Below are 16,228 nucleotides of genomic sequence, written 5' to 3' on the forward strand. Positions count from 1 at the left end.
AGGATAGAAGGGCAGAGAAAGTGCTTCCAGGACAAAGTAAAACTTAAGGACTTCATCAGATCCAAACCATTGTTATATGAAATGTTAAGGGGACTTGTTTAGGAGAAAGAGGATCAAAACTATGAACATTAAAATGAAAACTGTATCACAACAACCAACAACAGAAGCTAGGGAATCGAAACAAGGGCAAACTAAGTAGGCAACATGAGAGGAAAAAGAATTATAGGTATGGTGAACATTTTGGGGGGAGGTCAGTGGGGAGGGAGAAGGGAGGAAAGGGAGGGAGATGGTACAGGAATTAGGAAGCATAGTAGGAGGGAGTAGACAGGAAGATGTTGAGAAGAACTATATGCACAACCAATAGGCATGGACTAAGGGTGTAACAGCTGGAGGGAGGGGTGTCACTGAGTAGAAGGGAACAAAGGGAAAAGAAATTGGGACAACTGTAACAGCATAATCAATAAAGCATATTAAAAATACACACACACACACACACACAAACTTAAAAAATAAATAAATAAGTAAATAAATAAAAGTATACATTTTACTCAGGGGGAAAAAAGAACTGGTCCTCTCCTTTTAGGTACTCATGAGATTAGATTGAACCCACATAGATAATACTGGTTAGTTTTCCCATCTCAAAGTCTATAAATTTACTTATATCAGCAAAGCCCCTTTTGCCATGTAAGGTAACATATTCACAGGTTCTGAGGATCAGTGCATGAGTGCAAACAAGATAAATGAAAGTGCTTACCCACAGCCACATTAAGGATTATTGGCAGAGTATGGGCCCGAAATTAAATTTACCATGTGTTAGTTCAAGTACTTTCTACCACACCCTATGCTATCTTATATGTTTTAATGCTATGCTATCTAAAACACTTAATAATGTGATTTTGTACCATCTAACTTTTAAAGCTAATAGTGATACAAAGAAATTGTCCTAGAGAGGAAAATATCATTACATTTTAAATGGTTACTTTCTCAAGCATAGTAAGTCATATCCTTATACAAGATATTTCTAATTGAATAAATACAAGAAAGTTATTTAAGTTAAAAAAAACTCTTAATGCATTAGTGATCAGCATTTCCTTAGCACAGAAATAATTTTAAAAGAAATAAGCTATCCCAAAACTATTCATACCTATTTATCTGAAAAAATTAAATGGTTGAAATCGCAAGTGATTTTTTTTTTGTTAAAGGTGTGCTAATAAACATTAATAACCTTGATTTATAAGTGAATCTGTATTCAAATTAAATTAAGATTTAATCCAATAAACATCTTTAAAATTTTGCCAAGTTAGCAATGGGAGAAGCTGTTGCCATCAAAATGCCTATCATAAAAACATGTTGTAAGAAAGACAGCTATAGGTATTATGATACCAAATATGGTTCAAAATTTTTACACTAAATTTTATGTTTAAAAAGCCCAATGCATTTAGGTTGCTGTTACTTTAAAATTTTCAACTTGTTAATACCCAGGTTTTGGAATATAATAACAGTCAACTTTTGGTCTCTGTTGCTTACCTCAATCTTCTATCTTTTCTCTTCCATTTCAGAACTATTGTGTTACCTCCTAGGGCAATTACCTTTCATATGATCACTACTTCCAAATTTATATTTCATTTTCTTGACGAACTATTGTGTTACCTCCTAGGGCAATTACCTTTCATATGAACACTACTTCCAAATTTATATTTCATTTTCTTGACAGTGGCTTACTATCAACTTTCTTGTTTCTAAATGACATAAAGCATGTCTTCACTATGGTATGCTATTCATTATCTATTGCCCAGTACCTTACATTTTTAGTTGTTCTATAAATCTATGTTGAAAAAAATTAACTTGATCATGGTTCAAGAGTAGGACAAGGAATCCCAAGCAAGGATGAGAGTATATGAAAACCTGGAGTCCCATGTACCCAATTTTTACTGCTTAACATAAAGAACTGTTCAGCTCAGGAATAAATATGACCAAAGCATTCATACAAAAGATAACTGCCTAAATTTTGACAATTGTGAAGAAAATATAATATGAATTCATGTTTCTATCAATTATAAACAAAAGTTCACCTTAGTTCTATCTTCCCTTTACTGGATTCTGAAGGTTTACCCAAGAGGACAAAATACGCCAAAGACCAAATCAATGAGGCTGAGAATTATGCTGCATGCATCAGAAGTCATGATCTACTCTCTAAGTGCAATGAGATAAAACTGAAAATAAGCAAAATCCAGATAGATGAAATAGCTGTAGAACTACTGGGATTTCCAAAGATATGAAAAACAAAACAATTAAGTATTAAAACTAGAATATTACAACATCGTAAAACCGACTGTATGATACCAGACAGTGAATGCTTCATAGATCAATAATACAGCAACCTACAAGGTCAGTGGGATTAGAGTTGTTTTGGCCCAATGCCAGAGAAACAACTTGGAAATGTGGAAGGAAAAAGATACTATTTGAAAGTAGTGGAATGGAAGTACTATAATAAAAATTCGTAGTTGAAAGGTTAGAACCACATAACATTTTAAGAAGTTCAAGAAAAAGTTTTTCTTAAGTAATATATGAAGTATGGCAGTGAATTTTCAACCTTTTTCATCTCATGGCACACATAAACTAATTACTAAAATTCTGCAGCACACCAAATAATTTTTTTTTCTGGTATGACAAAAAATAGGGAGAATTTTTATTCATTTACACCAAATGGCTACTGTTGTCTTGGCTGTTGTCATTTTTTAAATTCAACAATCTAAGGGAAAAGAGATCAGTGCCCCTGACTAAATAAATACAGTAGTCCCTCTCTATATCGCGGTTCACTTATCATGGCCTCACTGTATCCGGGATTTTAAAATATATTATAGTTAATTACTTATCGCGGATTTTTTGCTGTATTGTGGAATTTTTGCGGTACTGTATACGTATGTTGTTAAAGTTACGTAGGTTTAAGAGTGTAGAATAAATGTAAGGTTCCTACTTCACAGGGGTGTCTGGAACGTAGTACCCGCGATAAGTGGGGGAATACTGTAGTCAGGTATTGCATGTTTTAAAGATTCTTGGGGCATATTTGTGTGGCACCGTACATCAGCTGAAAATTGCTGAAGTATGATGATTTTACATTTAAAGGAGGGCTAGGTATATAAATCGATTCACTGTCCCAAAAAGGATCTCATTCCGAAAAAGAAAAGCATTCTCCAAGTACAAAAGAAGTTGAATTATATTATGATAAATGAGGTTCCAGCCCTAAAGACTAAACATTTTCATTTCTACAATGAATGAAAAAGGTATTTAAAAATTATCCTCAATTGTTATTATTGGCAATCAATGTGGAAATCAAAACTACTAGCTTTCTCCAGAATGTACAATTAGACATATGAAAGTTATTTTATAAAGTGATATTGCTATACAAACCGAATATAGAGTCAAAGCATCAGCTCAACCACTAAAAAATAAATTATATCAAAGCCAACTTTTGAAATAAACACTGGCAATGGATGGTATAAATTATAGGAATTCTGAAGGAGTTACTTAATGCAATCAAAATAAAAGGGACTCTCCTTGCCAAAGTTTTTAATAAGAAAAGCCCTAAACTCATTTGTGTAGCTTCTATAAATAAAAAGGAAGAGAAGAAGAAAGTCAGAGTTAATAGAAGCTGACATATCATCTATCACTAGAGCCTTTATTTCTAAGATTCTCTGCTTCACCCATGTTACTCCCTTTTAACTGTTTTAAAAAAAGAAAAAGAAAAATGTGGGAGAGAAAACCTCTGATTCACTCATAGATGAATGGAGAGCATTGTGAAGGCTAAGCTGGGTATTCAGCGAGCCAAGAAGGAGTTAACCCCCTCTCTGTTTTAAACAGTTCAGGGCCTGTAAAAAGCCCAGGGTCACGTTCATTGGCCTACACTCAGGTTACTCTTGGAATTTTACAACTCTGCATTCATGCTGTCAGTGATTCATTTAACCACTTTATCAAGAACGTGTTGCATGCCTTGTATAATGCTCATATCTCGGAAAATATGGATGAAAAAGACAATGTCACAGTCCTCAAAAAGGAAAGAAAAGTAGGCCAAGGAAAGGAGTCTGAAAATGCAACTTTTTAGGGCACCTACCCAGGTGGCAAGTAAGTACTATTGTACATTAGCCACTTTTTAAAACAGCAGCTGGTTACTATGCCGGATTGCCCGTGGCCAGTCTGGCACACGTCTGCACATCCCCTTACTTACTCTAAGGCTGGAGCCACATTTCCCGGAGTCCCCTTCCCTGTATAGTTCTGTGCTAGCAACCTCAGATTTGAAACATAAGGAAAGTGACAGTCATTTTTCTCAGGAGGTCAGGGGACTCTGAGGCATGGCTTTTTCAGATGCTGCAGCCTTGTAGACCTTTTTGTTAACTTCCACATCACAGTCCTGGCAGGCTTTGCAGACTTCCCCGCAAACTCATTTTCCACTCGCTCACCAGTGCTGTTCAGACTGAGATCTTCACTGCCAAGTTCTCTGACCTAATGTCAGCTCCCACCACCTGCGCAATGCTTCAGGATAAATATTTCATTGAAAATTTCTCTGATGTTCAGCAGAGCTCCTCCAACTTATGGTGACAGCTTTCTTAACATCCACACCCCCAGTGATATAAGCCCCTGATTCTCCACAGAGTGACTTCCATTTTCCTGACCAAACACTTAGTCACCAAGCTGCTGGGAGCATGAGGAGCCTGTGATTCTGAACCAAGGAGGACAGCTGGTAATTTTGTCTAGAAAGGCAGCACAATGAAGTAGTTAAAAATAGGGACTCAGAAGCTAGCTAAGTTTGATTTCTGGCTTAGAAGATGCATGTCTTTATGCAAGTTAGTTACTTAACTCTGCCTCAGTTTCTTATCTATAAGCCAATGGTATTAGGAACTACTTAACAGGGTAGTCATGACAAGTTGATTAATATAAAATACATAGTAAATAATAGATAATGGTAAATAAAAATATGCTTTTCAATTCTTATTCTTCTTTAGACCTAGTCCTCCTATTTGTATCCAGCAGTAAAAATAGAGAATCATGGGTAATGAGATGCTGAAATACTGGAGATGGGTTGTCTGTGAGCCCTAAGATGCTACTAAGTCATACCTCTGGAGAACGAAACAATATGCAAAGAATTTTCTAAAACCAGATCATTCCTCTTTTACTTATTAATACTTGAATATTTTTATGTTTCTTAAACTATCCCCATACTACTTTTGCATGTGGATCATTGTTTGTTTTTTTTTGACAAATACACCAAAAGAAATATCAGATAATTAAAGTTCAAAAAATGTGCCCTTGTGTTAAAGGTGGATTTGGGGCATGTAAATTTGAATGGAGGGAGGGAAATGCTGGCAGGAAAGTTAAAGGAGATGAATTATATTTTAAATATTTTACAACTAAAAGGTATTCACATATTATTTTATAGTGAAAATTTAATGTAAGAATAATCTAACATTTGGAATGATAAACTGCCAAAAAAAGAAATAACTGATGTAAATATAAGGTAACATTAAAATATGAGTCAGAGAGAATATCCATATTTGTACAGGAAAGGTATTTTCTAAAAGTATAGTATTTTCATCTTTACATTTAGATATAGTTCCTATAACCTGTTATTTTTAAACACAAGATCTTTAGTACTATAATTTTTTGTCATGTACCATTTTGGCTAATTGTTTTATCACCTTTGGGTAGAAAAAATCTAAGAGAAAAATGTAATACTGGGTGTACTCACTTTGAACAGCATCTATATCTTATTGAATTGGATGTTTCAAAATATGCTGCATTTGTTCAGATTTCTATAAATTCTTATTAAGGAAACCAGAATAGAATGAAATGAAATTGACTTTCCTCAGTATCCAAATAATAAAAATACAGTAAGCCTTGTCAAAGTATTCTATTCCCATTGCACTCTCTGGCCATGATAAATGGAAACTGCCTGTCGGCAGGAAAAAGTGGATGCCATTATTCTAATAGCAGCCTTGTCTGGCACAAAGGAGGCACTGGACCACAAAGATTGAGTTTATGGGCCCATCCCTCTTAACAATGGTCTAACTATGTGGACATACCAAAAAGATATTTGTTGCTTAATCAAAAAAGATGAGATTCAATGACATAAAATAGCATGGAAATTAGTCGATGTTCCCAGGTTCATTTTTAGTAAAATAGAGGTTATAATAGTTAAACAATAACTTTTTTTAAAAAGAAGGAATAGAATGGAGAATTATAGTACAGTGTCTGGCATATGATGAATCATCATCAAATGTTAAATATTATCATTTTTAAAACATATTATATAGGACTCCCAGTCAAGATGGAGGCGTAGGTAGACACCTTTCGCCTCCTTGCACAGCCATAGGAAGAGTTACAACCAGATCTCAAAATCAAATAGCAATCAGAACCATCAGAAAATTGAGCTATATGGAAGTCTGACAACCAAAAATTTAAAGAAGTCACATTCATCATTCATCCAGACAGGGAAGAGGGACAGAGTTGCAGAGGCAGGGCAGGGAGGCGGTATGGCTCAAACAATCAGCGCTAATGGCAGAACAGATGGTCACACATTCATGTGTGGTAGATAAAAATCAGGATGCAGAGTTCAAAACACTGGTGATAAGGATGCTCAGAGAATTCAGAGTATGAAAAAAAAAATAAAGGAAGAAATGAAGGCTACACAGAGAGCCAACAGTGAAGGGAAGAAAGTCAGGATTCAAATAAATGATTTGGAACAAAAGGAAGAAATAAACATTCAAACAGAACAGAATGAAACAAAAATTCAAAAAAATGAGGAGAGGCCTAGTAACCTCTGGGACAACTTTAAATGTACCAACAGCTGAATCATAGGGATGCCAGGAGAAGAGGAAGAGCAAGAAATTGAAAACTTACTTGAAAAAATAATGAAAGAAAACTTCCCTAATTTGACTAAGGAAATAGACATATAAGTCCAGGAAGCACAGAGAGTCCCAAACAAGCTAGACCCAACCACACCAAGACACAACAAAATTAAAATGCCAAAGGTTAAAGATAAAGAGAATCTTAAAAGAAACAAGAGAAAAGCAGAGTTACCTACAAAGGAGTTCCCATAAGACTGTCAGCTGATTTCTCAAAAGAAACTTTGCAGGGAAAGGGCAGGCAAGAAGTATTTAATATGATGAAAAGCAAGGACCTACAACCTAGATTAGTCTATCCAAAAAAGCTATCATTTAGAATGGAAGGGCTGATAAACGGTTTCCCAGACAAGGGTAAAGCTAAAGGAGTTCAACATCACCAAGCCATTACTATATGAAATGTTAAAGGGGCTTGTTTAAGAAAAAGAGGACCAAAACTATGAGTAGTAAAATGATAGCAAACTCACAACTATCTACAACTGAATCTAAAAAACAAAAACAAAAATAAATCAAGCAAACAACCAGAATAGGAAAAGAATCATAGGTAGGATTATCAGCTGGGATGGGGAAGAGGGAGAATGGGGGAAATGGTGCAAGCATTAAGAAGCATAATTGGTAGGAACAAAATAGACAGGGGGGCATTAAGAATAGTATAAGACGCAAATTAAAACCACCATGAGATACCACCTCACACCAGTCAGAATGGCCATCATCAACAAATCAACAAACAACAAGTGCTAACGAGGATGTGGAGAAAAGGGAACCTTACTGCACTGTTGGTGGGAATGCAGGCTGATGCAGCCACTGTGGAAAACAGTTTGGAATTTCCTCAAAAAACTGAAAATGTAACTGCCTTTTGATCCAGCAATTCCATTGCTAGGATTATACCCGAAGAATCCTGAGACACCAATTCAAACCTATGCACCCCTATGTTCATAGCAGCACTATTTATAGTAGCCAAAAATTGGAAACAGTCGAAGTGCCCATCAGTAGATGAGTGGATTAAAAAACTGAGATACACTTACACAATGGAATACTATGCAGCAGAAAGAAAGAAGGAACTCCTACCATTTGCGACAACATGGATGGAACTAGAGAGAATTATGCTTAACGAAATAAGCCAGGCAATGAAAGGCAAATATCATATGATACCACCTAATACAGGAAACTAATAAACAACACAAACAAATTAGCAAAATAGAACCAGAGGCATGTAAACAAGGGGCAAACTGACAGTGACCAGGGGGGAGAGGGGAGAAAAAAAGGGGAGAAGGAAGGGAAAGGGTCTAGTCAAGAAACTACTCTAAATAAACATGGACGTGGACAACGGGGTGGGGATTGACTGTGGGATAAGGGGTGGGCAGAATGGGGGGGGACAATGGGAGGAAAAGTGGGACAACTGTAATAGAAAAATAATAAGTACATTTAAAAAGTGAGAGAGAGTAGTATAAGAAAGGGAGAAACTAAAGAACTTTTATGCATGACCCATGGACACGAACTGAGGGGGTTGTTGCTGGAGGGAAGGTGGGTACCGGGTTAAGTGTGGCAAAGGGGGAAAAGCTGGGACAACTATAATAGCATAATCAATAAAATATACTTAACAAAAACATCTTTTATAAAGGTCATCTCCCACATGCTCTTCTGAATTAGCAACCTTTAAAATATGTATTGATATATAAAATACCCAGTGGTTAAGTGGTAGGAAGAAATGGAAAATAATAAAATGGTTGGATTTATTAGCAGTATGGATAAATGGAAGTTAAATTAATAGTAGCAATATATTTGGCTAGCCAAAAAGTTCGTTTGTTTTTTTCCATATGATGGCTCTAGAAGTACTTTGTTGTCTTTAACTTCATTCAAAACAATTTTGTTAGAATGTATTGTAACAACTGTCATATCAGCCTGTATTTTTTAAAAAAATTATCAAAATTGGTGAATTTTTTTGTCAACATTTTAATATTAAAAATGGAAGTACATATGCAACATTTTTCAGCATATTATCATTTATTATTTCAAGAAAGGTAAATGTGCAACTGAAATTTTTTTTAAAAAAGGTTTGTGTAGTGTACAGAGAAGATGCTGTGACTGATTGAATTTGTCAAAAATGGTTTGTGAAGTTTCATGCTGGGGGTTTCCCACTGGATGATGCTCCACTTTGGGTTGAGGTTGATAGCATTCAAAAGGAGACATTAACTGAGAACAATGAACAATATAGCACAGTGGAGGATAGGCGACATACTCAAAATGGAGAATGTCTTTTGTTTTACGGAAACAACTAAATGGACTTTTTGTCCAACCCAATATTATAATTTATTCAACTATCCAACATATGAATCCCTTCCTTTCCCCTTTCAGTCCTTTACTACCACCTGATTTTACTTTTAAACATCAACCTACAAAGTATAAAAGGTGATAAATAGCAGGGGGTAAGGAAAACTATTCCATAAAAATGGGACTTCAATCTATTGCAGACCTGATCATTTTAGCTTTTGATGGTCTTTGGACAACTCCACAGAGAGGCCTTTAAAAAAAGAGATTAAAGTGCTGTATGCTTAATTATATTGTTAAGTCTGAATTCTTAAACATAAAATTATTCTAACCAATTCTCATATACCACCAAAAGGATTACTATAACAAAAGAAAAACCATTTTACTAGCATGAAATTACCTCGAACTATGTCTCTAAAAATTGTACTATCACTGCAACCCAAGGGAACTTCACAAATTTAATAGAAATTCATAGAAAATTATAGAACAAATGATTATTTCAACAGTTTTATTGACTGATATATTTTTTTGAAATGAGAATTGAAACTTAAGAGTATGTCCTAAATCCCCTATATCACAGAGGTAAATTTTTCCTCAAAATCCTGATAGACTAATATGACCATTGTGAAATAAAATACACTTCGATCAATAATGGCAGGAAACACATAAATGAACAAAAGCAAAAATATTGTAAGAAATGTAAGGATGGACTACCCCAAAATGTTATATATGTACTAAAATAAAATGTGCAAGGAATAAGATACTAGGAACTTCAAAAAATCAAAGGGAGAGATAAATCAGTGATTTACTGTGAAAAGTATCTGGCTATACAAATTAGTAGGCAGTTATATATAGCTGTATTCCCATAATTTAAGTGTGCTAAGAAAAGAAACTAGAGCACTTCATTTTAATGTACCATCTAATAATTTAAAATGCTAATACAACTCTGAAACAGAAATGGCAAATAAAAAAATTAAGGTAACAATAGGAATTCAACCTAAATAGTAAGCTCAAGATCAAGATGACTGAGCCTTGGCCAGGTAGCTCAGTTGGTTAGAGCATGAACCCAACATACCATGGTTGTGAGCTCAATCCCTGCTCAGCACACATAGAAGAATAAACCAGGAAATGCATAAATAAATGGGGGAAAAATGGATTTTTTTCCTCTCTCTCTTTCCCTTCCTCTCTCTAAAATCAATAAATAAAATTTTTTTAAAAGGTCAAGATGATATATCACTCTCTTCTGCATCTTATATTCTTATATTCCTTAATCTAGTTACTGACCAACTGAACATGCTCATCTGAATTGCTGTATGGACTGATGGAGGGAAGATGAAAGGAAAAAAGCAAGAGTAATAATCAAAAATGTTATCTAGATAGTCTACACCTAAGAAGTCTCCCTAGTCTAATTCCCATTCTAATTCATGAGTTCTAGGCTATCCAAAGTCTACATTTCAACCAACACCCCAGGTGGTCCTGATGCAACCAAAGCTGGTGCTACAAGGTACTCTATGCTACAATAAAAAAAAAAAAAAAAAAAAAAAAAAAAAAAAGTACCTTGAAAAGAAGTGCTCTTTGATAAAAGAAGTTAGGAAAGAAGATAAATAATTTATATATTTTTCTAAACAGCAGTATTTCTGAGAGTTTCAATATGATTTGAGTTCCCCCAAGAGAGAAAATAACCATGCTACTACATTTCCTAAAATTACTGGTCATGGAATATTTTCTTGTGTTTTACCCACTGATAGCTACAAGATTAAAACTTTTACACAAGAAAGCCAGAGAAAAAGAATACGATGAAAACAATTGGACTAAATTAGAAAATTATAAGCTTCCTTCTAATTCTAAAAAATAGGATCCTCTTTTATCTTGAATAGTACTAAACTATGGGCTCATAAATATCACTAGAATATGTACAAAATTTCCCTCTACATAACTCCAAAGGTAACGATGATAATACCCACTATAAGGATTTCTTTAAACAATAAAAAACTAGAACAAAATATTTCTTTAGAGGATAATCTCTGTAGATATCTACCTATGAAGTATCTACATACTTCAGATCTATAAGATCTTAAGAATAGCACGGCTGAGGACAGTGCTGCTGCTGAGACAGTGGTTGCTCAGTCTCAAAGTAAACCTGACGCGGGGTGGGCGGTAATAAAGGTCTTAAGAATAGCTGCAGATGTGGAATCAAACAGTTACAGAAGATATTTTAGAAACAGAGAAACAAGCAGGCTTATTCAAAGAAGGAAAATCCTCTTCAGTTCATTTGTAAACAAAACATATTTGTAAAGCCTTAAAAAATTTAAACTTGTGAAAATTACTAATAAAACTACAAAATACATTTGTAAAGCTTTAAAAAAAGTTTAAAACTTGTGAAAATTACAAAAACAAAAATAAAAAACCTATTACATGTTGATCACTTTAGAGCACCCATAATTAATTATTACAATTATCTAAGAGACAACAATTCCAGAATTTGCCTCATCAATTTCAAATGAGCTCATAACACAAAAATGAATGAAATAATCTAGGTGACTTTCTTGAATGAGATCCTTTAAGTGATTCCAATGAAGAAGATTAAAGAAAACTTTTATTTTAAGGGGAAAAAAATAAAGACTCTAAAACTGAACAGGTAACAAATGATGACAACTAACCTAAAAATATCTTTACATCTCCCTCAGGGGGAGGCAGATTTTTTGACTGCCATGGCTCAGAGTAAGAAAGTAAAATGTCTCCCCAAAGAATTCATAACTGCAAGCCAGCTTTCATGGGTTCGTGTAATGGAAAAGATGCACACCAAACTTTAGAGCTCCCAAGCATCTGGTAATAACAAATATAAATTTTTCTGAAGAAATTCTTTAAACTTTGACTTCAAATAATTTTTAATGTGAAACAGGCTAATGACCTGACTGAAAAACTAGAAAAGACTTGAATATACATTTCCTAAAAGGGGAAATACAACTGAACAAAAATATAGATGCTCAAGGATGGTACATTAATTATAGTAATAATGGGTATTCATTATTATTATGCTTTAAATGACAATCTACAGAACAAAAGATAAAATAAATAATGATCTAGTCTTTCAAAAAAGAAAATCACACCTTAGTGAATATAAATGAGCTACAACTACACAGATCAGCATGTATGAATGAAATCAATATAATGTTTGTTAGTCAAAGTATCAAATAACAGAAGAAAAGTTTAACTCCATTCATACAAAATTCAAAACCAGAAGAACTATGTATTATTTATGAATATATACATTTGGAATATAATTAAAAGAAGAGAATGAGAAATATAAAGTTAAGGAAAGAGGTAACTTCTGGACTAAATGGATGGGAATGTGATTACCAAGGACTTTAAAAGGTTTAGTAATGTCCTATTTTTGAAGTTGGTTGGTATATTCATTATATTAATAATGGGTGTTCATTATTATTAGGCTTTAAGTGGCATACATAAAGTAGAAATTCTCAGGTATATATGGTATACTTCATAATGTACAATAATACAGTCTTAAGAATATCTAATAGCAGTTACACACATTTCTTTGGCTCCTGAGTGTATGTTCACCCTTTGCCTTGCTCACGTCCTAAGTTTCTGTCTCAGAATTTTGTGATGATATGATAAATAGGGAATAAATTACCGTGTTTCTTATTGGAATCTTCTTGGGTTCTGGAGGCATGTCCTGTGGAACGAATTTCACTGGTTCCTTAATCTGCCTCCTTGACCGTTTGGTTCCATCTGGTAAGGTTTCCATTGCCATGTCTGCTTCCATGTCACTGCTCCCAGCCTGGTCACATTCTGAACACTGCCTACATGGAGAAAAAAATTAAGTTCATGCACTTATTTTTACCTTCTAGTGTTGGCATTGGTTTCTGTAAACACAAAATTCAGGGATATATGAAAAATAAAAATATACATGGGTATATATAATCACGGGGTATATAATGACTATACATATAGAAAGGCATAGACACTCCTTTAAGAATAACAAGTAAATATATAAGGCAGTTACATATGGCCCTGTTTAAATGAACTAACATAAGAGATTCAGCACTGATTTAAAAGGAAGTTTCTTTTAGGAAATCATGACTTTTATTTAAGTGACATGTACTGTGATACCTGAAAATCAAAGTCATTCATTGACCCTGACTCTACTCCTGCCATATCTTTTAATCTTTGTTAATGACAAGCCATGACGAATATACCAACTAAGAAAACTATAGGAACAGATTCTAAGCAGTGTTGAAAACATAAACAGGTCATTTTAGTTAGTGGTTCATACTAATAAAACAAGAAACATGAACTTACTCATTAAAAGAATTTAATGAGGCATTTTCAAAAACATGGGCACAAGGGGGTGAAGATGGCAGAGTAGGAAGAATAGGAATCTGTTTTTCTTTACCGAGAAAACAGTTGCACTAGCAGAATCTGTCTGATGTAACTATTTTAGAAGGCTGGAGTCTATTGAAGGCTTGCAATTTCCCAGGGAAAGGCTTGCACAAGCAAACTGCTATTAATTTTGGTCAACTTCAGCTCTTAGTGCAGTAGCAGCTACCCCAACTCCATCCCAAGCCACCTGGCAGGTATGTGTGCACATATTCCTGCACTAGCCTGCACACAGAAGCTAGGAGCCAGGGTGAACAAATCGAACCTTGATGACAAATATTGGGATCTGTGCTCTGATTGTTGATTGCTGCTTTGGATCACAAAAGTGTAGACGAAGAGGTGGGTGACCTCCTTCTATTATTGCAAGGCACTTCCACTCAGTCTGAAGTGACTTCCAGGACTTAAAAGACTGGTGTCCTTTATTTATCCCTCCATCTTCATTTTTCTCTCCTTCCCCTTTCAGGAGCCAGATGATAAAGACTAGGACATTCAAAAATAAGTGCATGAACTAGCAAAACTAGAAAATGGCCACACTTGCCCAGGGAAAAGCTCAGAAAAGACATGAGAAGAACATAAGTTTACACCTCAGCACAGAGACAGCCACTATAATAAATAACAAATAAAAAACAATAACAAACCACAGCATATCCTGGGGATATAGGAGAATTTCTTTTCCAGATTTACCACATTATAAAATTTTAATGTCCAGTTTTTGACAACCATAAGGCATACTAAGAAAGGCAAAAGTATAGTCCATTTAAGTAAAAAAAGAAAAAAAATTAAGTAAACAGAGATTGTGTCAGAAGACTTGATGACAGATCTATAAGACAAAGACTCTAAAACAATTGTTACAAAGACACTCACTGAAGGAGGTTGTAGAGAAAGCCTGGAAAACAATGTACAAACAAAACAAGAAATATCAATGAAGAGATAAAAAATAATCAAAAAGAAATCTGGAGCTGAAAAGTGCAATAACTGAAGTGAAAAAATTCATTTTTCATGGGAAATAAGGGAAATTTAAGCAGGCATAGAAATCAGTGAACTTGAAGATAGGACAGTGGAAATTATTGAGTAGGAGGAACAGAAAGAAAAGACTGAAGAGAAGCAAACAGAGCCTAATGGACACGTGGAGACATCAACAAGTGGATCAACATTTACATTGTGGAAGTCCCAGAAGCAGAGAGGAAGGGGCAGAGAGAATGTTTGAAGAAATAATGACTGAAAATTCAAATTTGATGAAGACATGAATATAAACATCCAAGAAAAACAACAAACACCAAGTAAGGTAAACTCAGAGTCTCACATCAAGACACATTCTAATCAAACTTTCCAAAGAAAATGACTGGGTCAATATATTCAAAATGTTAAAAGCAAAAAAACAAAAACAAAAAAATAAAACAAAACAAAACAAAAAACCTGTCAACTAAGAATCCTATATCCAGCAAAACTGTCCTTCAAAAGTGAGAGAGAAATTAAACATTCCCAGACAAACAAAAGCTGAGGAAATTTATTACCACTAGCCATGTCCTATAAGAAATGCTCAAGAAAATCCTGCAGAGTTAAAAAAAGAAAAGACATTAGACAGTAACTCAGAGCTGTATGTATGGGTAAGTAAATATTTCAATAAAGTTTAATACATGGTCAATTAGAAAAGCTAGTATTATTGGTATAACAATGGTATTTAACAACACATTTGGTTTTTACAGGACACAAGAAACTAATACATTGAAAAAAAAAGTATTGTCCTACAAGCTAGTATTATATAAACTTTGGCTTGTGAGCCCACATATTGAACAAGGATCTGAATAAACATTTCTCTAAAGAAGATATACAAATAGCTAATAAACACATGAAAAGATGCTCCTTACTAGTAATCATTAGAGAAATGAAAAGTAAAACTATAATGAGATTCCACCTCACATCCATTAGGATGACTAATCTACAAAACAAAACAAAACAAAAACCAGAAAATAACAAGTGCTGGCAAGGGTGTGGAGAAACTAGAACCCTTGTGCACTGCTGGTGGGTGTGTAAAATGATAGATACTCAAAAAATTAAAAATAGTATTACCATTTAATGCACCAATTCCAATTCTGGGGATATACCCAAAAGAACCGAAAGCTGACTCTCAAGGATGTATCTGTACAACCACTTTCATGCAAGCTTTAGTCACAATAGCTAAAATGTGGAAGCAACTCAAATATCCATTGACCAATGAATGGCTAAGCAAAATGTGGCATATACTTACAATGGAATATTATTCAGTTTTTTAAAAAGAAGTTCTGATATGCACAACATGGATGAACCTTAAGGACATTAGACTGAGTAAAATAAGCCAGTTACAAAAAGACAAATACTCTCCTTAAGCCTATATGTTTTAACTTAATACATTCTACTAGGGGAGAGAATCCTATAATTTATAGTTCCCATGTAAAATAGTAAAGATAACCTTAAGTAATCAAAACATTCAATTAATTAAAAGTAGATTCTGTGAGGTATATATAATGAAAATTCATGTCTAGAATTTATGCAAAAGAACAACCTCAACACTGACAGGCCGAGATTTTTTCAGTGAGCTATACCTTGTTCATCTCCAGCACCACACGTGTGTTCACAGTGGTTCCCCTTAATGTATAATAATGCTAAGATAAGAAAGTATACTAATT

General features: G+C 34.3%; 1 protein-coding gene and 1 non-coding gene across 5 annotated transcripts in view; one reads left to right on the forward strand and one right to left on the reverse strand.

Annotated features, from left to right (window-relative positions):
• PHF14 (PHD finger protein 14) overlaps positions 1–16,228 on the reverse strand; it is a 184,636-nt gene that overhangs the window by 115,791 nt on the left and 52,617 nt on the right. For all 4 annotated transcript variants that reach the window (XM_090287178.1, XM_090287177.1, XM_090287179.1 and 1 more), the window contains exon 15: positions 12,817–12,985. In XM_090287178.1, coding sequence (XP_090143304.1) covers positions 12,817–12,985 — 169 coding nt within the window. The remainder of the gene's footprint in view (positions 1–12,816; positions 12,986–16,228) is intronic.
• Positions 11,244–11,318, forward strand: LOC150001469 (small nucleolar RNA U105B). The gene has a single exon (XR_016513244.1). It is a non-coding gene; the product is annotated as a small nucleolar RNA U105B (small nucleolar RNA).

The sequence above is a fragment of the Furipterus horrens genome, unplaced genomic scaffold (assembly GCF_987537825.1).
Source record: "Furipterus horrens unplaced genomic scaffold, mFurHor1.1.pri manual_scaffold_9, whole genome shotgun sequence".
In the NCBI taxonomy this organism is placed as follows: domain Eukaryota; kingdom Metazoa; phylum Chordata; class Mammalia; order Chiroptera; family Furipteridae; genus Furipterus; species Furipterus horrens.